The 23,500-nt window shown below is 46.0% G+C and overlaps 1 protein-coding gene across 1 annotated transcript in view; it reads right to left on the bottom strand.

Annotated features, from left to right (window-relative positions):
- Positions 1 to 23,500, bottom strand: part of LOC308306091 (glutamate receptor ionotropic, NMDA 3B-like) — a gene marked incomplete at both ends in the record, with an annotated part of 122,950 nt that overhangs the window by 47,663 nt on the left and 51,787 nt on the right. Inside the window, one exon of the mRNA XM_080750991.1 lies at positions 5,734 to 6,443. Within this exon, the coding sequence (XP_080607117.1) occupies positions 5,734 to 6,443 (710 nt within the window). The remainder of the gene's footprint in view (positions 1 to 5,733; positions 6,444 to 23,500) is intronic.

The following is a 23,500-nucleotide window of genomic DNA, read 5'->3' as shown; positions in this document are numbered from 1 at the left end:
TCACTTTGATAACGACGTCTCTCCATCTGTCTTAGTCTATGTCTCATTCCCTCCCTCTGCGTCTCGCTGTCTCTTTTCTCCTCTGCCACTTATTCCACGCAAAGTTCTGTAGTCTTTATTCTTTGAATATCTTCCTTCCCGCTGTTTTCTGTCTCCTAGCACTGTTTCATCCGTTTCTCTCTTTCTCTCTCTCTGACACTTCATCTTCCTCTTCCTCTTCTCTCTCTCCCTCTTTGTGCGTTGTCCTCTTTGGCCCCCTCTTTATCTCCCTTTCTTTCTTCCTGTCCTCCCTCTGACACTTTCTTCTCTCCCTCCCTCCCTCCTTCCCTCCCTTTGTCTCTCAGTGTCTCTCCCTCTTGGGATTTGGGATTCGGGACCATCAGAAGTGTTAGCCTCAGTGGTTGGTTGGTAACTGCTGTATTTGTATGCTGTCTCTGTTTCTCCAAAACCCGCAGGCCTTTGATGATTATGAAGAGCTAATATACAGCGCGTCTTCCTGACTTCCCTCTGTACCTCCCCCCTCTCTTCCCCGGCACGCTCCCCTCTCTCCCTGTAGGCTTTAAAGTCTCTAGACATCTCTCTTTAGACATCTATCGTCTCTCGCTCCTCTCCTCTGTCCTTACTTAACCACCTATATCGCCTCTGTTTTTATTCTCTCCCTCCCTGTTCTGTCTATCTCGTGGCTTCCTCCCTTCCTCCCTCCTCCTCCTCCCTCTCTCCTTTTCTCCCTGCCTATACTTCCTCTGTTTGTGCTCCTTTGCATCTCCTGACATCCTCTCTCAAGACCTGGCTCCTTCCCTCCCCTTGCCCTCCCTAGGGCGTCACGCTGTTAATTGCCTCTTCCCCATGTGAAAGTCAGTAATTTCCTTCAGCTCTCTCAGAGCTGTCAGGTCTGTGGAGAGATAAACATCGGGAAGCCGACTGGACCAACCAGGGACATGCTGGCCATTGGGAAAAGCGGGACAACTCCCGGACGGCCGGTTCATTCCCGGCCAGGCCAGGCCGGCCATTAGGAAAAAATTTAAAATAAAATGTCGGCCTTCGTTCCATTTTGGGGGCTGGGCGGCCAACAAAGTAAATCGTCACTGTCGGGCAGAAAACCTTGTATCTCCAAGTTTCAAATGTGTACATTTTATCGCAAAGTAAAGCCCTGCTTCAACATACAAGGCTGTCGCACAAAAGTAGTGAAAACAGACGATCTAAGTTTAAACTAAGTTTAAAACTAGTTTAAATCATTTTTAAAATGGTTTTGGACATACAAGGTTTCCACCCAACAATGACGAAATATAACTCATGTAATTGGCCCACTGGCTTGTCACTTGTCATGATGTGAAATGGCACATCTTTGAGTAGCAGCAGCGCTATGGAGTGAGATCTCGCTCTCTATATAACGCAATGAGGGCCTCTACAACTCTTTTTCCCGGGCTGAATCAGGGGCCCAGCATGTCCCTGGGACCAACTGAACGTTTCGCGAAGGTTTGTGAAAACGCTTGGCTGCGTCTCTATGGCGTGGTGATGAGGGACTGTCATCGGCTGTCAATGATGACACGACATGGTTGGCGGTGTTCAGCCCAGGGGTCGAGAGACATTGTCACTATGGTCACGGATGGAGAAACGTAGAGGTTGGAACATTGTGTGTGCTGTCGGGTAAATTGGGTTGAAAATGTGCTAAAACGTAAAGTACCAGGGAGAACCTTATAATGACGGAGGAAAGGCGGTATAGGAAGGGAATAGCAGGGAAGGAATAAAGGAAGGAAGCGAGAACGGAAGGATGAAAGGTAGGAAGGAGGGAGTGAAGATTGAAAAAAAAGGAAAACATGGGACTGGAGTGCGCGTGCGTGCGTGCGTGCGTGTGTGTGTTTGAGAGTACACTGAAAGTAAAGTGCTAAAAGCGCAGTGGCTGCCCAAAGTGTAGCCCGCGGGCTACATTTGACTTATCGGGAATAACTCATAGCGAGCTAAAGGCTGAAAATTCTGTCTCTGATCCTTTTTGTTTCACTTTCCAGAAGTTTTCCAATGATAATAAGTAAAGAGGGAAAAAAATCACCAAATTTGCTTGTTTTTTAGCCCAAGGCATACTTGGTAGACTAGAGGCTCTGCTGCATGCCAGTAGCTAAACTTCAGCTGATGGAACCCAAGGGAAATTAGAAGCTGGTTTTGTGGTATGCATGCAGTCGTTGCCATATTAAACAGGCATTTCACATTTCACCACCTGCCCTTGGCCTGACCCATTGCTTAAACTCTTCACTCAACACCACAACACTACACAACCACAAAGATACACCGTTTCATCATTAAAGCTGACAACGTGCTTCACCTCTGGAATGAGTTCAGAAAGTGTAGAAATACACTTTCAGAGTTGTATGAGCACTTTAGCGTGCACCAGAGGGTTCCAGTATGTAATACGGTATGTACAATATGTACCAAGATTTATAAGATGTACCCGAGGAAGACCACACAGGTCAAAACGTTGTACTAATAAAATCCACTTTGGGAGCAGCAAGAACGTGTCAGGAAAATCTATTATTTTCTTGCGCTATGTATTTTTGTATCCTGCACCCGTTAAAATTCTCATTTCTACCTTCCATGGTTTAAGAGAGGTTGTGATGCATGTGGCTGTCAGTTTGCAAGAATCTGTGATGCTGCACACAAGGTACCTATAAATATTTTCAGGATTTAAAAGCAGTAATGTAATGTGCATGTTCTAATCTCGGTACATCTGTGTGTGTATTGCTGCACGTGTGCACAAGTGTGTGTGTGTGTGTGTGTGTGTGTGGGGGGGGGGGGGGGCGTGTGCGTGTGTGACTGTGACAAGACAATGAGGACAGGAAAGTTGTTGGTGGCTTCTCTTCTAAAGCCAGCATCAACTGAGGCAGCAGTATAGTGGCAGTACACATTATATCTATCTAGGTCGTCCTCAGACGAGCCCTCCATCGTTGTTTCCAGTCATCTCGGTTCTCCATACATCTGGCCAGCTCATTGGTGTTCTGTGTCCCTACGTCTTCCTTGAGTATGTCCACGTATGTTTTTGTGGGACGTCCTCGCGGCCGGTGCCCGTGTGTTGGCTCCCACAGTACCAATTTGCTGGCTGGAAGCTCCTGGTGTCTTTGGCAGTGTCCTGCTAGTCTCATTCTTCTGGTGGCAATTTTCTCGCTTACCTTTGGTATTCCCTCATACAGGCTCTCGTTTGTAACATGTGCACTCCTGTTGATGTTGAGTACTGCACGCAACATTCTAGTGTAGCACCCGTCTAGAGACTTCTGCAGGGTTGGCTTCAGGGTCCAGCATTCACTGCCATAGAGGAGAACAGACTCCACCGTTGCAAAGAAGAAGCTAAGTTTGATTTGGCGGGGGAGGTTAGAGTTCCATACACTGTTCATGCCGTTCAGGGCCCTCCAAGCGAGTGCCTTCCTTACTTTAAGGTCTTTCTCAGTTGAGTCGACCCATGCGCCCAGGTACTTGAAGTCCTTGACTTCCTTCAACACAGCTCCTTCTGTTGTTGTCAGAGGTGAGTGATCAGGTAGGTTATAGGTGATAACCTCAGTTTTCTTAGCGTTTAGCCTGAGACCAACTTTGGCACACTCTATCTCCACCCTGTTCAGGAGTTCTTGTGCTTGTTCCATGCTGTCGGAGAGCAGGCTGATGTCGTCCGCATAGTCCAGGTCTGTCAGAACTACTGCGGGATGCCGTCTTGACCTCCTTGGTGTTAGCGTGAAGCCAAGCTCTTGTTCCCGTCCCCCTATGGCTTTCCTGAGCGCATAATCTAGAACTATGATGAAGAGGTAGGGGGCTAGGGTGTCTCCTTGCATTACCCCAGCTCGGATGTCAAACACCTCACTGCTGCCATCTGGGGTCACCACTTTGGCCCTTGTTTTTGCGTACATGGTCTCGATAGCCCGGAGAATGTTGGGAGGGACATTGTAGGCCTCAAGGATCTTCACCATCTTGCTTCTGTGGATAGAATCAAAAGCCTTTTTGAAGTCAATGAAGCACAGTACAGCTGCTAGGTTGTTCTTTTTCACCTCCTCTATTAATCTCCTTAATGCCAGGATCTGTGCTACGGTTGTTCTCTCCTCTCGAAAACCATTTTGGTTCTCTCTCAGGTGAGGGTCGATGGCATGCCGTATCCTGTTCAGTATCATTCGGTTGAAGACCTTAGCAGTGATACATGTCAGGCTGATGCCTCTGTAGTTGTCTGGCTTTGAGAGGTCTCCAGCTTTAGGCACCGGGATGATATTAGACAGAGACCATATTTCAGGTTGCTTGTTGTGCTGTAGAGCATTGTTGCAAAAGTCTAGGATGAGGTTGTCTAGGTCGCAGTTCTTCAAGACCTCTGGGGGTATGCCATCCGGCCCAGCACTCTTTCCCTCTCTTAGGGTGGATTTTGCCCTGGCGAGCTCGCTGATTGTGAAGGGTCCATCGTCGATGTTCAGGCCCTGGAGGACTGTCGGTATATTTTCCTCCTCTCCCTCTTCCACTGATGTTCCCAGGAGCCTCTGGAAGTGGTCGAACCATGTTGCCACCCTCTCCTCTGGACTGTGTCCCTCCACCTGGCCCTCCTTGGCCCTCTTCCGCCCTGTCATCTCATTTATTACCTTCCAGGCCTCCCCGTATTGCCTTTCACCTTGCGCTGCCTGCACTCTTCGCACACTTTCCATCACTTCTTCCCCTTTGATGGCGTCGTAGGTGCTGAAGAGAGACTGTTTTTAAATTTGTAACTCTCACAGTTAAATTTGCACTCAGGATGTTACTATGTATAGCAGTGTGGGTCCCAAACTATTTCATGCCAACGACCCCCAAATATTTTGTTGTATGTTTTTAAAAAATATTGCAAATAGGGCTGAAGTGGGGTTCAACTGGGATTACAGTGGTTAAACAGTTTTCTTGATGCTAAATAACAAACACACACACACTTTGAGAACCACTGGTGTAGACAAAGCAATTCCAACAGAAGCCTCCGGTGGCTCTGTGTGTAAATCTGTATGCCACAAGGCCCTGCTCCCTACCTTTCAGTATGACTGAGCGGTTCAGAAAGCAAGAGGACAGACAAGGACATCAGAGAGAGCACAGCCAAGACCAGCCGCTAACAGCCAGAGAGTGGCGGCTCCTGGGAGCTAATGAGTCTGCAGACATTCTGGGATGTACGCGGAGTTCTGTGCGGCCTGTCCAACTTTTGAAAACACTCGTGTTCTGGAAGACGTGGTCTGGTGTTTAATTTTGTGTCTACACTGTGAAATCCAGGGTTAATTTAAGTCTGGAGGGTAGAAATGTATAATTAAAAAGTAGATGACACTGAGGATTTTATTGTGTATATTATGAACTAAGTGCCCATTGCAGAATAATGTGTCTGCACATACAGTACTTCACACGTACTGCCATTGGCAAGACACTAGATTTTCAGTGGATTGGCAGAACATTGAGCTTATAGATCAACTATTTGTGCTATTTTTATGACCTTCTCTGATTTCGAAGTTAGAATCTACCTATGAAGTTGGATTTTACTTTTCAATGGGAATGGAAATAGGGAATGCTATTTGCAAGTTTCTGCAAAAATATGCTCCATTCTCCATAAAAATTAGAAAGGCAAAACAGGGAAATAAATGTTATAAATGTTCAGAAAAAGAGCAGTAGATGTGGAAGAGTTGAAACGGCACATCTGTACGTACATGTGTGCTCGCGTGTGCCTGCGTGTCCTGTATGTATGTGTGTGTGTGTGTGTGTGTGCACACCTACCTGGCGAGGTACTCTCCCGAGGAGGGCTGCTCACGGTTTGGTTTGTCATAACAGTTCACCATGTTCTGGACCAGTGCCAAGTCTGGCCTCACCATGGTCGCCGCGGTGACCGCCCGGCTAATGAGCTGCACGGCATCCCGGATATAGAAGCTGATGGGCTTGCGTCCGACCTCGCCGTAGGCCAACAGGCCCAGGGGCCCTCCCAGAGTGTGGAGCGAGTCCGGGGACAGCGGGTATCCCATAATCCACTGCAGTGCCGGGAGCGAGGGCGCCAGGCGCTGCGCGGCGCGCAGGACCGAGGACAGGCACTCGGGGTCGGTGCCCAGCAGGAGCACGGAGGACACGGACGGAGAGGTGGAGCTAAGCAGGCGAGCCGAGAGGATGCCGAGCGCCTCCTCCTCCCTCTGGTCCTCCCGCCTCTCCTCGCTGGCGTCGCTGCCCGCCCTCCTCCTCTCCTCCTCCCGCTGCCCCAGCGTGGGGTGCTCCAGGTTAATGACGTCCCACAGCTGCCAGGTGGCGCCGGCATGCATCTGCAGGTGGGACAGCAGGCCCTCGCCCCCTTCCTCCCAGCCGGGACAGATGACGGCTACGCCCCCCCAGGTCCCCTCTGCCCCGTTGCCCTGCGCCCCGCCGCCCTGCAGCACAGCCAGCAGCAGGCTGCTCAAGGCCGACGGAGGCACGCGGGCCGACATCTGCAGGTGGAAGCGGTTCTAATGGGAGGACGAGAGGAAGGGAGGGGGGAGAGGCAGGGGGAAGAGAGAAGGGGTGAGGAGGGGAGGAACATATGGAGATTGAAAGAGGGGAAGGGAAATGGAGGAGGGGATGAGAGCAGGAGAGCAAAGAGCAAGGAAAAGCAAGATAGATAGTGGGGCACAAGAAGAGGGACAGAGTGGGTAGGAGAGAGCACAAAGAAGGGTAAGGGAGGAGACAAAAACGAAAACAGAGATTAATAGATGTGGCCAAACCCGTGTATCCCACAGCTCCACTTAATGCCAGGAAATGCAACAAAGAAAACCCACACAGTTGTTAGGGACGCAAAAAAACAACAACATAATACTCATAATAACCACCGTTTATTCACATCATCATAAAACCATAAATTCACTTCCACGGTGATGCGCGAAGACAAATAATAAGATGGTACTCTCAGACACATGCTTAGACACCAACAGAGAGACGAGTCAATGATTTGTGACTAATCTTGCCACATCACTGTGCTTGGCAAGAGAACAGTGGCGTCCACAGTTCGTCCCGAAGCCGGCTTAGCCGAGCTCCACTGCAAACACTGGCTTGTTTTATACGGCTCCAAATGGATAACACTGTTGTCCTTGGATACAGCTCACAGATGGACTTTACACCACACCCCCCTCCCCCTGATAAAGCACCGATTCATTTTTCATCACCATGTGCTGTGAGTGAGGTTGAAGGACGGCCCCTTGTTTGGTGAAACATGACTTGGAAGATTTGCTTTTGCATTGACCCAGCGTGCGCACACACGCACGCACGCACGCACGCACGCACGCACACACACACACACACACACTTTATGACACATCTTATCCAATGTGCAAGATTTGAATAAGTGGCATGATGCCTAGTAATGAAAGAAAAACTCCTGCACTCTTGTCTTCAAAAGCAAGAAAATAAGCTCAATGGGAATAAAACGTTTGAGTCGATTAGACCTTCATCGGTTTATCTTAAGATAACCTGAAGAAGGTCTAATGGACCGAAACGTTGTTACAGTGTGCAGGTGTTTTTTCTTACAGTGCGTTGGGGCCCTCCTCTGATCTTCTCCTACGCACCCGTCGCCTTGTAGGCGTGCAAAAGACTTGCTTTTTAATGATGCCTAACAAACGACAGGGTAAATGGTAAAATAATTTCAGTGCAAAGAAAACAATTAATTGTCAATTAATTCTAAACAGCGTGCTGTCTAAATAACATGGACAAGTAAACAACATACACCCAAACAACATCTGGTAAGAAAAAGTGATACAAGAAATGAGGAGTATAGTATAGGTAAAGTCTGAAGAAGTGAGTTTTCAGACTGTGGCGGGATGAGTCTGCAGTCCTGGACTGGTCATTCTACTGCTGGAGAGACAGACAGGAGTGAGTAGAGTGTAGTACACTGGCCAGGGTGTCGTAGGGAAGGGAGGGACAGAAGGCTGCCATGCCCTTGACATTATAATGTTCTTCTTTTAATTATAAGGCCCAGTTACGGAATGTCAAGTTTCCAGGTTTTCTTCAGAATATGTATGAGACTTTTTGAGCGGTGGTCACAACGCTCCTATACGTGGCCGTGTGTGTGGGTCTGTCTGTCTGTCTGTCTGTCTGTCTGTCTGTTTGTCTGTCTGTATGTCTGTCTGTCTCCGGGTATGTAGCCTGGCCCTGCAGTAACCTTTTCTGACCACACGTTAAGGGAGGGGCGCTGTTGTTCAGGATAGGCCAGGCATAGGCCAGGCACAAACACACACAGGGGGCACACACACACACACACACACACACACAGGGGGCACACACACACACACACACACACACACACACACACACACACACACACACACACACACACACACACACACACACACACACACACACACACACTCACACACACACACACACACACACACACCGCTCAGTTCACACAAGTGTGATTTTTTTTATTACGACCATATGGCAAATTAGGAATCCACTCGTACAGTGGTTCTCAATGTTTTATTTGCAAAGACCACTTAACTCTGAGAGCGTTCAAATGGACCCACTTGGGCCCATTTGGTTCCATTTGAACACTCTCAGAGTTACAGACTTGTTATGGTCATTAAGGCCTATCTCTTGTGTTTCTGGTCAAAAGAAGATGTTTTTACAAAAAACGGCCACCACAAGCCATCATGGTGATGATGACCCCTGGAAGGGGGAGATCTGAAACTTTAAGAGGGTTGAAGACCAATCGTGCAGTGACATTCTGAAACAGTTGTAGGTGAGAGCATGCAGCCATACTGGTGTCCACACACACAGCAAGACTATTGAAATGGAAATACCAACACCATGGGAGTTAAAGGTAAACAGAGCACACCCGCTGTTGAGAGTCCTTTCGTTTCTTGCTGGAGCAGGGAAAGCTGACTGAACTCTTGAGCGACATGGCAGAATTAATGCAGTGTGAGTGTGTATATATTCTTATTCCTAGGTGTGTGCGGAGCAGGCCAGGGGTGGACGTCAAAAGGAGAGTGTAGCCTCCTTGCGTTTGAAGCTGGTGGGGGGCCCAGAACAGGAGCAGGAGGGGAGGAGGAGAGGAGACATGAGGGGAGGAGTGGATTGGCAGTGACAGCAGGAGGGGTTGAGATTTGTAGAGGTACAGTATAGGGAGGAGCAGGTTCTACCAAATGCAGGTCTTCTGCACCTGGCAGAATGGAGCGCTATTCAGCATATTAGGACTTGTGCTTGTCAAACTATAGCATAGATGTCAGCAAGCTGTGTTGTTTGTCAAAACGTTGCTGGGACTCCAAGTTGAACTGTAGGAGAATTAAAGGAGATTTGCAAATGTGTTCCTGTGGAACTGGTATTTAAAGCTATCGACAATGTTTCTGACGTGTTTTTAAGTCCCTGCAATTTAAGCGAGGATGAGGATTTTCGGATTAACTTTCAAAAAGATATATTATTTCTTAATCAGGATATAGAATTATAATAATTTTATAATTTACATACAAATGGTGTTGTTGCAAGTACGTGTAGAAAGGAGACCTGGGAATTGAAAATTGATGCGCACATTCCTCAAAAGATTTCAAAATCCCATTGTGAAATACTGTAGATCCCCCATACCTCTATCCAGCCATTTCCTCTACTGTAAAAAAGGGGATTTACCAACATAACTTTGAATTCAGCCACTTGAGGACACTTGAGGAGGCATTTAGATATAGGTCCAAATTAAATATCCGGGCAACTTTAATCCATTTACTTTTAGGATGCGTTATTGGATGTGTGTTTGCTTCTCCAGGCAATTAGATAGGCAGACATTGCAATGGAGAGCCAATTACTCAATACAATAATGAGGTCGAGCACATGCAGTGGGTCAAAATGGACCAAACAGTGAATAAAGCATGCACATCTAAAGTTAAAAAGCTATGTGCTGGGCAGAGACAAACACTTCCGCACACTGGATCTAGCTCTTTTTCTTCTATTACTACCACCAACATTTTCTTTTTTCCGTAATGAACCATAACCAGATGAACTGAGGGGAGAATGTGATGCCCAAATGTCTGACCTTAATTGGCTCACTAAAATGCACAGGCTGTACAAGGGCAATACGCTAAATGGAACACTTCTGACTTGGACCAATTCACCCTAGATGGCCTCACCTGAAAACTTTAGTAGACTAGGTACCAAACTACAGGGTCAGACATAAATAATAATATATCGTCTGTGGAATAAAGCGTCAGTTTATGCACCTGCCAAGACACCTTGGGAAATCAGGTTTCCCCTTATAGCAGCTGCCAGAGGCTCGATGGCTAAACAAAACAACAAAGGAGAGAGCGGCGAACCTTGTCTCGTTCCACGGCCCAGTGCAAAATACTCTGAAACGAGCCCACTGGTTTGCACTTCAGCCTCTGGGTGTTTATTTAATAACTGAATCCAAACACAAACCCATATAGAGTAACAAAAAGCCTCACTTAACCAAATCAAAATCATTTTCACATTTTAATGAATAGTGACTTCTGGGGAGTGGATTAGCGATGGATAGTGAGGATTACCTTGTTTAACCTGTAATCGTTTAAACATCCATCTGATATAAGTCATTATTAAAATAATTAGGGTCTTTAATCCTTTTAGGAAACAGACTAATCAGTGCCTGCCTCAAAGTTTAGCTCCACTACACTGCTCTCTAAGGCCTCTGTATACACCTCTAACAGAGATCTAGTCAACTCTGATACAACGCTACAACAAGAAAACCCTGTGATGAAGCCAAGGTGCCCTGGCACCTTCCCCACAGGCAAAGTATGTTTGAAGTAAAAGAAAAAAAAGAAAAAAAAAGGAAAGAAAGAAAAATGGCTCGTTATAAAAGGACGAACACATGTAAAGTACACCAAACATGTTTTACAGGTTATGAGAAAGCATTGCTGTTCCGACTACGGAAAAAGGTTGCTAGAAAAGAGCAGTGTTTTTTTCCCCCCTTAAATATATCACACTCAATCAAATGTTTATGGCATCCATCTGCGCTGGATTCACACAGCGTTGTCAGCTGCTCTCTATCAGTGTTATCATGTCATTACTTCCACTCCACTGATTTTGATGTGTGACTCTTTGCAGCTTTGCAGGGTGGATGCGAGCCCGAGAGCTCCCGAACAGAAGTGAACGAAACCATCAAAGAAAATGTTGAACGTGAAAAAACTGCGACAAATGACAATTTGCGAGAATCATAATGTTACCGGCACAAGCTATTCTACAGACATTTCTCTGCTGTGAATATAGGCGCACGGCAGCAACAAGATAATATCAGAAAAGTTTCGGTCAAAGTAACGAGCGGCGGCAAAACATGGGGGAGACACAAGAAGGATCACCCATTGCAGCACCTAGCTCTGGTCCATAGCGTTAGTGGAGTTCTCCCTAACGCTGTGTTTGTCTACCTCCGCACCTCCTTGGCAAAACCGGAAGACCCGCTCGTCTGGTTGAAAATAACAAAAACTGTTTCGCTCCTCACCAAGCCAAAGGTATCAGTGGACAGTTGAAAGCTTACTCTACTTAGTGGACGCAGTCTGGCCCCCCCACCACACGCTTAAAATACCTTTCTAGGGTGAAATGAAAAAGAATCCATCTGATGGAGACACTCTTCCTAGTTGAAGACAGTTTTTACGAAACAGCGCTTCCAACGTCGCAGAGCTGAATAACACCCAATGAGACTAATGCTCTGTTAATGCGGTCCTCTGACCTGCACGGCAGTAGTGAGTTGGTGCCGTGATGGCGACGACAAATAATAGAAAACTAGAAGAAATGGAGTCTCCATCCGGTGGAATAATTTTCATTTCGTCCTAGAAATGTATTTTAAGCATGTGGTGGGGGGCCCAGACTGCGTCCACTAAGTAGAGTAAGCTTTCAACTGTCCACTGATACCTTTGGTTTGGTGAGGGCCGGGGAGAAACAGTTTTTGTTATTTTCGGACCAGACGAGCGGGGTTTCCTCTTTTGCCAAGGAGGTGCGGAGGTAGACAAACATAGCGTTAGGGAGAACTCCATGGACCAGAGCTATGCAGCACCCTGGTTACCACACGTATAAGAACTCATTTCTATTCCATTCTGGGCTGTATGCGTTATCAGCGTGACAGGAATGAGTCTTGGTCCAATCAGAGTGCTTGTTTAAAATTAGCACTCGGGCTCTTGTGTAATGATGAGAAAATCAAATACGTGGGGATGTTAAACCATTGCGGTGTGATCGGAAAGTTAAACCTCCCGGCAGGCTCTGTTCACTCCAGCTGAGATGATTTCCGTGGCTCCTTGTGGCCCCATAAGCTGACTGCTTCTGACATGCATGTCTGAAGCATGAAAATGTGTATATGTGTATTTACTGATATGTAAAAAAAAAAAAAAAAAAGCGTAGGATATGCACATCCCCAGGACTTTTCATACTGTGCTGGATCCAAGAGTAAACTACTGTATAATGAATAAAAGAGGTAATGTCCGCACACGTTATAATGCTCTCCCGTCTTTTGCTCTCCCGTCTTTTCTTTATTTATTTCTCAACCAAACAACGTTTCGCCCAGCAGGGCTTTTTCAAGTTTACTGATATGTGTGTGTGTGTGTGTGTGTGTGTGTGTGTGTGTGTGTGTGTGTGTGTGTGTGTGTGTGTGTGTGTGCGTGTGCGTGCGTGCGTGTGTGCGCGTGTTATTATAAGTGCATGTATGCATGTTGTATAAGTGTGTTTACGGTGTATGTTGGTATTTTGGTTTGTGTGTGAGACAGTATCTTCGTGGATGGATTCCCCAGTGAAAGCAGCTTGCCTCAGTATAAAACGGGGGGACTTCATCCATAGAGGTTTGTGTGGCCATGAGATGTCCTGACCTTTGTTTCAACCTGCAGTTGCTGCAGAGTTATTGGGTCTTTGAATTTAAAATGTCATTTTTTATCACCCCTACAGGGGCCCCCCCAAGTTATTTTTTGATCTCTTGAGCCTATCTTGCAATATTTTTTTTATGACAACAGAGTCTAGACAAAATGAGAGGCTGCTGTGCGGCCGAATGCCATGAAGGCAATTTCTCACTTTAAAAATGGACTCATGCTAGGTGTCGTCTTTTACGATCGTGTGCGGCCACCAACAGAGCCAAACTGGGTTTGGCAGTAGGTGTATGCATGTCTGGGTGCAGGTCTAATTTGTCCCGGGACTCCTTAAGTCCCGTGCCTGTATTTTATCTCACAGACAGGTCATGTAATTTTATGTCGAATACACATTTTCTTGCACCTGCAAATGTGCGTGCGCGTGCGTGTGTGAGAGAGTGTGTGTGTGTGTGTGTGCATGTGAGATAGAAAGAAAATATATGAGCGATTTATAGTGTTTCTGTGCCATTGTTTGCGGCTGCCTGTCTTTCTATGTTGCCTTATTCATCATAGCCTAGGGGGGTGAAGAGCATAAGTAAGTCTTTCTATGTGCATTCTCTTTCTAGGCATACCTCTGTGTGCATGTGCGTGCGAGACCTGCGAGTGTGGGTGCGTGCACACACACAAACACACATGCATGCGCTTATCTATCTCTGTTCCTAGTTAAAAACTCCATCAGTACGCATGTGCACAGAAGACTAGCATCTAAGGAAATGAGATAAGTGGAGCTTAGTAAATGTCAGCATTCTCTATGTACTGTATAAATCCATATACCTCTCCCCACACATCTGCAAATAAGGAACCTTGAACTGACTATAAACAAACTGCTGCTTGATGCTCCAGACCAGTGGTACTCAATCTGTAGGCCGGGGCCCACAAGGATATTGCAAGTCACCCCCCCAAATAATTGGCAAAACACTAACCCCCGGCTCCACCGGGTGCGTCGAGCGTCGCGTCAACGTCAACGCTGGGAACGCTCCCGGTTTAATCATTGAAGGGTGCTCCACTGCCGACGTCAACGTCAGACACTCACATTCGCCCCGGTTCGTTTTTTGACGCCGTCCGATGCCGGCACTACGCCGACATTTTGGTGGAGCCCTAGCCTAAGGCGGAACACAATCCATTGATTGATCATTAAAATAAACATGCTCTGATATTGATCAAAGGTGGAACACAATCGATTGATTGATCATGAAAATAAACATGCTCTGTAAATGCGTCCCAACCATCTGATCCAGAAAAGGTTAAGAAGCACTGCTGCAAACGTACGCAAGAAGCCTCTACAGCACTGGTTCCCAAACACTAGGTCGGGACCCATTTGTGGGTTCGCGGACCCACAAATGTTATAAAAAAAAATAAAAAAATAAAAAAAACGTTTCATGATAAAAGAAAAATGCAATGATTTTTCTATGTAATTTCTTGAATATAAGAAATATTTAAGAAATTCCATAAATTAGAAAACGAAGTAGTGAAAATAATCGATCTACAGGCTCACAACGCACATTATTTTACGTCAAATTTATCTTTTGGGTCTCTAGCTAAAAAGTTTGGGAACCACTGGTCTACAGAGTAAAATCCTGGGAGTGTAAAAATGCACCATTCTGTGTACACACGAATGCAAACATAAACATGTGCGCGCGCGCACACACAAACACACACACACGCACACACAGAAAAATGTACTTAACTGTACATACTGTACTGTATACTGTATAGACCAAGTGCAGAAGAACAGGAAGGACGTTTTTTTTATTCTGAAGTAGAACTGCTGAACTGGTGTCTTGTACCCTTAGTCCTATTGTGTTGCTACCTGCGGAATTGTTTATTTGTATCTTTACCATTACTTTATCATTGCTGACCTTAGCCGCATTTCCTTTTCCTGTATCTTCTTACTGCTGTACCGCCATTGACAACTGAATTTCCCCCGCAGGATCAGTTGTCTGTCTGTCTGTCTGTCTGTCTGTCTGTCTTTCTTGTCTGTCTGTCCACAAACTAACACACACCGTATGTGTGTGTGTGTACACCGGAGTACGAGCACTCTGTCTACCATTATAGGCCCAAGGGGAATCTGTTGGTGATGTAGAGTAGGCAAGCACAAGTCAAGAGAGCCAAGAATCTTCTACAACGTGCAAGAGAGAGTTACCTTGTTCGCTAAAGCTCATTCCTTATTTAGGCGTCCTTAGGAAAAAAAAAAAAACAGCACTCGAGAGGCAAATGAATGCACCCCAGCTCCCCAAAAGAAATCTGCCTGCATGATAGACGGGCCTACCAAAAACAGCTCGAAAGCAAAAAGGGGAGAAAGAGCAGAAAAACAGCAATACATGCAGTTTCAGGCTGTGTTCTAAGCAAAGTGGTGGGCGTGGTGGGGTGAAACCCTGTCAGAGACACAAAGATAGCAGCTAGAGATGGGATTTATGGTTCTTTGAAGTGAGCTGGATCTCTAGGATCTGTTCCTTTCAAAGAGATGTTCAAAAGACTGGCTCATTTTAGTTACTTTGTAGATTTTGATTATGATTACAAATTAGGCTACTTAAACCCCTATATACATTTCTGCCATTTGAAAATAGACGATCTACAAGCTCACAATGCGTCGCAATGCGACGCATTGTGAGCTTGTAGATCTGCTATTTTCAAATGATTTTTCTACATTTTATTCATTGGAAAACTTGTGAAATGGGACATTCTGCATAATGAGTACTTTCTACTATTGGAACTTTAAATGCATTTTGATACCAATACCTTTGTACTTTTACTCAAGTACAATTTAATTCCAAACTTCTACTTGTGGAGAGTATTTCTACATTGCAGTATTGATACTAATAAGTAAAGAATGTTCATTTAGAAAGGAACGGCTCCCTACTGCGAACCGGATCCCATCGTTCATTTCAAAGAGCCGTTCAAAAGACTCGATTCATTCGTGAACGTCCCATCTCTAATAGCAGCTGGAGTTAACCCTGGTGGTGTTTTCTCCAGACTCCTCTCCTCTGTTCCTTTCTCCCATTCCAGCTGCAGGCTCTCTCTCTCTCTCTCTCTCTCGCTCTAAAAGGGTGTAGCATAGCAGCAGGGCTCATTACAAAACACACGCATCACAGATGGGGCCCCGGCACAACTTGACACTGCAGTCGTGAAGCATTTGCATGGTGGTGCGTCAGTGAGAAGAGAGCTAGAGACATAGAGATAGAGAAAGAGAGAGAGAGAGAGAGAGAGAGACTGCTTGTCCCAGGACTCGCCTGCTCTATGATTTCTCATGGAGATCAAACAGTACGGTGGAACCTCTGTGTGAACCCCCACCTCCCCCCCCCCCTGCCACACTTCAATGTCCGAAAAAGGGAAAAGAAACAAAGCCCGGGGTCAGTGCATCTCTCCGAACACAGCTCCAAACACTTCACTGAACACATTAATATTTCACCGGGTAACGGATGCACACAGAGGAGGAGAGATGGGAGGTAGAGAGAGAGAGAGAGAGAGAAAGAGAGGGAGGGAGAGAGAGAGAGAGACAGAGAGAGAGAGAGGTGTTGAAAGAAAGAGGTAAAAAAAGAAAGAGAGGGAAGAGAGAGAATGTGAAAAAGGTGTAAAAGATGGAGAGGGCTACAGTAGGGTAGGGTGGTGTTTAGAGAATATAAGATGGATAGTGTGTGTGGGGGGTTTAATGTTTGTGTTTTGGGGAGAGCAAGAGAGGAGAGCAACCATTGAGTGATGTCATGCAGAGAGGATGAGATTGACGGGTGCCTGATGGTGTGCGCCCGACTCAATGTTTGTTTCTGAGAGATGACGGCGGAGAAAGCGATCGAGAAAGAGAGAGAGAGAGAGCAAAAGAGAGAGCAAGCGGGCTGGGAAAGATTTTCTTGGCGGGGTGCGAGTCTGATTCCTGAAACTCTGGCTGCAACCCGAGATGAGAACCAGAACACATTAGCTGTAGCCTGAATGAAAACAAAAAACAAAAAAAAAACATGCAAACATGTCATCACAGAGGAGCGCACACATAGGCCAGCAGGGGCGCGATAATCCAACTTCGATCGGATACAAGCCCCATGGCGTGGAACTGATTTTCTGTCACAGGATAAAACGAGAACAACTACGATACTCTCTACATTTGCTCATACATAATGAATAAAATGCTGTTGAAAGTGCACATGTAATTCATTTGGACTGGTTTTCCTTAAAGTCCAAATAAACAGCACTTGATTGAATAAGGCCAACTAGTCCCATTTGCATAGCTAATTAAAGCTCTGCTTCTCCGTTAACTGGCTGGCCGGTAGGCTATCCAAGCCGTTGCCATGCTTTCAGTTGTGGATAATTATATGCAAATGGCACTGTTTAATTTTCGCCTAATTTGCCTGCATCTCCTGATGCTAAGTATAATACGGGGGACTTTAATCTCAGCCAACCGTAGTGCTGGGGGATTGGAGCCAAGAGCAATGGAATGAGGGAGATGCAGGGACATACACAAACGCAGCCACAGGCGCAAACACACACACACACACACACACACACACACCAAACTGTGAGTATCCACACAAATACATGCACAGGCGGTAGGCACGAAATTACATTTACGTGGTCACGCATGCATGAAATGCATGTCACATGCGTTGGCATGTGCACGCACACACGCACTCACGTACACAAATGCAGCAAATGCAGCTGTGTGGTGATCGACCACTTAGCCCCAGTAAATGACTACGGTTATCTAAGCATAGCAGCCTGTAGGCGCGGGGAAACGGAGGCGATAAGTGCCATCGATACACTACCACCGCCAGGACTAGCTAAATCTTATTTCGGGGCGTAACAGTGGATGGAGATGTTGCAGTGCAGTGTTGCTCAGATTATAGCAAATGAAGTCGTCAGCACCCGCAAATAAGTACTGTATGTACATTAACACTTTTAATAATGCACATCAGCAGAGGGAAACCGACGCGTTTCAGCCCAAGGCTTTCCTCTGCCTTCCTGAGACTTAATGTGGGTGTGACCCCTATTAAACATTGGCGTGAAAGTTGGCGAGAAAATAATTACAACCAAAGTAGTTTTAAATGCATGGTTATCCAAGATTTGCGACAAAGATCACCTGTTTATTGCATTGCTCTGGCAAAATGCAAACATTGTCATAGTTTGACGGACTCACGCCTCCAGAAAAAATCGAACCTCTGTTCGAAGTGGAGCTGTGTGTGTGTGTGTGTGTGTGTGTGTGTGTGTGTGTGTGTGTGTGTATTGCAGTTGATGCTCAGGGCAGGCTAGACTCAACAGCACCTCTCTGGTCACCCAGGGTACTCAGGCTACACCAGAGGCTACATACAGACAGACAGACAGACAGACACACACCGCCACGTATAGGGAGCTTGTGTTCCACACAGCTCCAAAAAAAGGTTTTGTAGTACCACACATATGGGTATAGGCCTTAGCCTATACCTCTACTATACAGTAGAGCAGGGGTCTTCAACGTTTTCATGCCAAGGACCCCTTAGTTGAGAGAGAGATGAAGCAGGGACCCCCAAAACCTGTTCATAGATTCCATATAGTTTCATCGTTTGACAGCACAATCATCAGTGTATTTTGGAATCATGTCAATTTGTGTTTTCAGATATTTAACCACTTGAACCGTCAATACTTAATAAACTTGACCTTTCACTCCGTACTTAGTCTTCCCTTTTTCCCCTCTACACCAAACCTCTTTGCCTAAAATAGCCAATCTACAAGCTCATTGCTATTTTTGGGTAAAGTTCTCAGAATATGCATGGACGTTAGGGTTCAAGTGTTATTATAAAAAAGGAGAAAAACAGTTTCTATCACACAAATATTTGGCGGCCCCCCCTGTAGTAACTCTGAGGACCCTCTAGGGGTCCCAGACCCCCTGTTAAAGACCCCTGCAGCAGAGAGAAATGTCCTTGTGGATTTTGCTATGTGGGCAAGACAAAAAGCCAATGGAATGAGAATTAGGATCACTGAGCAAGAGTAGCATCTGAAATAAGGTTCAGAGGTCTGCTGTAGCCAGACACTTTAATTCCACTCGTCATGGAGTTTGCAGGCTATGGTTCATGGGTCACGCACAAACGCACATGCATACACACACACGCACACACACACATGCACGCACGCACATGCGCATGCATTCGTGAGTGTGTTTCCTCTGTCTGTCTGCTGCTTATCTTAAATTTGCCTGCTACTGGGCCAATCAGCGTCATACATTTTGTGCATTTCGTGCACGCAGATCAAAGACCTCAATTCCTGATTATTTTTCAAATCAGTCACTGTATGTCATTTTTCTGAATTAATAATTGCAGAGACATTTTATCCCCCCCAGTTGTCAATTGCAAGCATGCAATCACCAGCACAAGCCAAGGCTTTAGAAAGACATAGTTGATCACTACAGTATGCATTTTCCAGCTAATCTCTTCAATGTTCTTGTGGAGGAGTTTGTTCTTTGTTCTTGGTATGCACACAGTTTAGAGAGAAATTTGAATGACGGAAATCTGAGAGAAAGATGGAAGTACACTAGAACAGTAGGTAGACAATGACTGTGTTTTAGAGAGTCAGCGGTGACGATGTAAAACTGGTAATCACATGCCGTGCTATTTTCAAGGCTGTATACATAAACATTTCACTGCATACATGGTTATCATTAGGGCACGCATCTTGGCGGATGTTGCGCTCTACGCTCTACTCTACTAAGGCTGCCTTGAAGAAGACACCTATTCTCTCAGGCTTATGGCATATACAGTAGTTGTTGTTGTTTTTTTTTTTTTTTGTTTGGTTGTTTGTCTGTTGGTTATATAAATTCTATATAAATTCAAGCTATTATTATTACTTTTCATTTACAACATACTCAAGAAAAGATGTGAGAAAGCCATAAATGCACAGCGAGAGCCGTTGGCGATAATGTCTCAATGAAACCTTCACACAGCGCATATCGTTTCCAGGGCTTGTGACTATCAAAGGAGCTTTTACTTTGATTAGAAGGAATCATCTGGGCTCTGCCGTTGCTCAATGCCATCTCTTGGACAGTTCAGTCGTGGCCAGAGGCAGAGGTGCATGCCTGAGAGAGACTGAGCAGGTGTGACTAGAAATAGGGTTTTGATCTGGAACCAGAGGAACCAGATCCAACAGTGAGGAACCATAATTGGTTCCATCACATTTGGAACGGTTTCCTCAGACAGGTTTATTTATCACACTTAAGAACAACTCTCTGGAATGTTTGAAACGCTGAGGAAGGCTGATTCTCTGAGACTGCTGCTGTGCTAAACTATGAACAACATTTTCATAAAGTCTTAAGAAATTACTCAAGAGAGTGCGGATATTTAATTATCACACTGTCATAGCTGTTATGTGGACTTCACGTCTGCTATACAATTACAATGCTGGTGGTTCTTAAACATCAAAATTAGAATTTTAGGTTACAGACCTGTAGAGGTCCATTTGGAACCCAGAGGGTACCTGAACCTCACTTTGAGAACCAATACAATATTATGTATGTTGTGTAAATAATATTGTATGTTATGTACTGAATGGAGAAGGAGAATCGTTAAAATCCTAAAGGATTGTCCCATTCCCAAACCTAACTAGAAAGTGAGTCTATTAAAGTTAAGGACCATGCTAGTTAGCTGTAGCTAGGGGATGTTGTTGTTGTTGGGGTGGTCATAAAGAAAAGTGAGCTATCGTGATGTAGGTGCATGGCCATAAATGTCCACAACAGCCTCAGTTTATCCTCTCTATCTCTCTCTCTCTCTCTCTCTCTCTCTCTCTCTCTCTCTTCCTCTCCCGGGCTCTGACTATATGAGGACCACAGGGAAATGGGAGAAAGAGAGAGTGAGAAAATTAGATTTGCTCATTCCGTACATCTGCTTCAAACCAACCGTAACGAGGAGGATGTAGTGTAGAGGTGTGTGTGTGTGCGCGCACACGCGCATATTTGAGTTTACTGGTGAGTGTGCATGAATGTGTGTGTGTGTGTGTGTCTGTCTGTCTGTCTCTCTCTGTGAGTATATGCATTTACAAATCATTTGAAAGAATATTGTTCTCTGTGTGGTTCCAAATTAATTTGATTGATCAAGCAGTGAAGCACATCAGCATTTTAGCCTCCAGGGCCTGAGGAACCTCTGTAGAACTGAGAGTCGGCAACAGCAGTGAACACTCTCTCTCTCTCTCTCACACACACACACACACACACACACACACACACACACACACACACACACACACACACACACACACACACAATAAGATTACTTTAACCAGCCCAGAGTGCTCTGGGCTTTGTATATTACCCATGCAGGAGTTTCAGCAACACGATATTAAGTCACTTAGTTTAATCAAATGATGATCCGGAGGGAAATGCTCCTCACTAGTACCGCGAATGCACACTGGGGTATGCAAATCCGAAGCGCACATAAAAGCAACGCTGAGGAAACGCAGCGACCAGGGGCTCTTCTGTGTGCAATGCTATCCTCCGGTTCGGCATACGTTTTCTTTTGTAAGCCTCCGTGGACCTGAGGAAAGCATTCTTATGTCATCAATAATAATCAGATGGAGAACGGGCGGAACAACAACGACCTATAAGGAGGTCAAGAGGGAGAGGGAGAGAGCAGGGACATGCAGAGAATGTTAGAGAGGCAGAGGCTGACATTTCTAAAAGGGCCTTTTGGTGAAAATATTGAAAATAGCAGACCTCCAAGCTCACAACGTGTCGCACTGCGATGCGTTGTGAGCTTGGAGGTCGGCTATTTTCAATACTTGATACCACACTAAACTAAGTCAATACGGAAGATGTGGCGTAACTGCATGGCTTTCTACACAGAGAGGGCAATTCTTTCAACATAAGATGCTGCATTTAAGTTCAGGAGAGTTTGGACAAGGCAATTCTCTTGAATGCTGCCTATAGGTATGGCATGGAAAGAGGGTGCATTTGCATTTCTTTCACCACAGTGAAAATTGCATTTGTGGTCTGGTCTGGAGAGGGTACTTTTTACAGACGGATAAAAGGACAGGGGCTCAAGCCCCCTTTGATGTCTATGTGTGCACGTGCCTGGGAGAGAGAGCATAAGAGTTGGAGAGAGAGGAAAGGAAGAGACTGATTGTGCTTCTCTGGAATGGCCAGTCAGGTCTCTAGTCAGCCGATTGTTAGTTGCTGAGTGCACTGGTAGCATGTGAGGGCCTGTCATCTCACTGTGCTGCATAGGCTGCTCTTTTGTCAGGAGCATCCTTTGATCCTCTCCCCTCCTCTCTCTGCAGAGATACAAGCTCGCAGCAGAAGTGCTGAATGGAATCATGTATCGCACCCCTCGCTCCCTTCCCCCCCGGCATACACACCACACGCCAACGAGCGAAAAAAAAAGAAGAAGAAAAATCCCCTTCCCCCGTTATTTACGGCCGTAATAGCTGTTGTTATTTATTAAAGAGAAGAATCATCGTGCCTGCTCGCTTTCTATAAACAATGCTGCTTTCTCTGCCAGGGAGAATAATGTTGTGTTATTGGCGCAGGCCGCGTGCTGTGCGAGGCGCTAGTGTGTGTGTTTGTGCGGGCGTGTGTAAAGAGTATGTGTGTGTGTGAGTGAGTGAACATGATGGTGATTGATTCCCGCGTGGAACGCTGGTGAGCGGGGAACAGAGGAGCGGGCTAATCTGAGTTATGATTGCAACCGTAATCGCATTTTCTCCTCTGACTCATCACCAACTCTCGTCTCTCCCCCTACCACTGTAGCGCACAGCACTCTCCGCACCCTCTGTTACATCGCACATCTGTCAGTTGGCTAACACATCGACCCACAGTCACAGATGACAGTCAGAAACCTCGCACACGACTGATACTTCCTCTAACTTTGTGCCGTTTCTGCAGGTGATTATTGTGCCGCTCCCGTCCCCTGCAGACGTCGTACTATCTCCTTCCCTCGAGCACACTATCCTGCTGGAGGAGTAATCAAACACTGCCAAAAGGTGGTGTTTGGGTGTTTTCCCCAGCCGGGCACATGGCCTGCCCTGGGTGGAAAACGCTTGCTGGGGGCATGATTCAAGCAGTGGGTCGGCCAGACCAACGACACACCAACATTACTCAGACGCTGCCAAGCTTTCACATTCTTGTTTACACATACCAAGCAAGCGCTGTGATGTCATTAACAGTCGCCCCACGGGGGGTGTCCAAGGAAACAGGAAAACATCGGAGGGAACATTTATTCACAACACCCTGAGATCCCCAAATCACCTCACACACATGTAATGAGGTGTCTGGAGCTTAGGGCATGTGGTGCATGTCTGTGTGCGTGTGATATTGAATACTCTGGGGCTTGTGTGTGCGTGCGTGCGTGCGTGCGTGTGTGTGTGTGTGTGTAGGCATGCAATTGTGTCTGAGCAACCATCTAATAGAAGAATTCCTTCTGTGGTTGTACTGTTGAATATAAAAACTCTGACTAGACTACCCAAGAGTGAAATAATACCGCAATGATGGAAGTCATTCTGTGTGTGTGTGTGTGTGTGTGTGTGTGTGTGTGTGTGTGTGTGTGTGTGTGTGTGTGTGTGTGTGTGTGTGTGTGTGTGTGTGTGTGTGTGTGTGTGTGTGTGTGTGTGTGTGTGTGCAGTTATGGAAGAATGGGGCTGGCAGTGAGACCTGCCTAGATAGAAATCTCACAGACATTTATAGAATATAGAAATGAATACTTTCATTTCCCAAATGGGATGTCCGACTGTTGAAAGAGGAAATTGATTGC

Source organism: Nannobrachium achirus (assembly GCF_963921795.1).
Source record: "Nannobrachium achirus genome assembly, chromosome: 20".
Classification (NCBI taxonomy): Eukaryota; Metazoa; Chordata; class Actinopteri; order Myctophiformes; family Myctophidae; genus Nannobrachium; species Nannobrachium achirus.
This window is presented reverse-complemented; position numbering and strand designations above follow the sequence as displayed.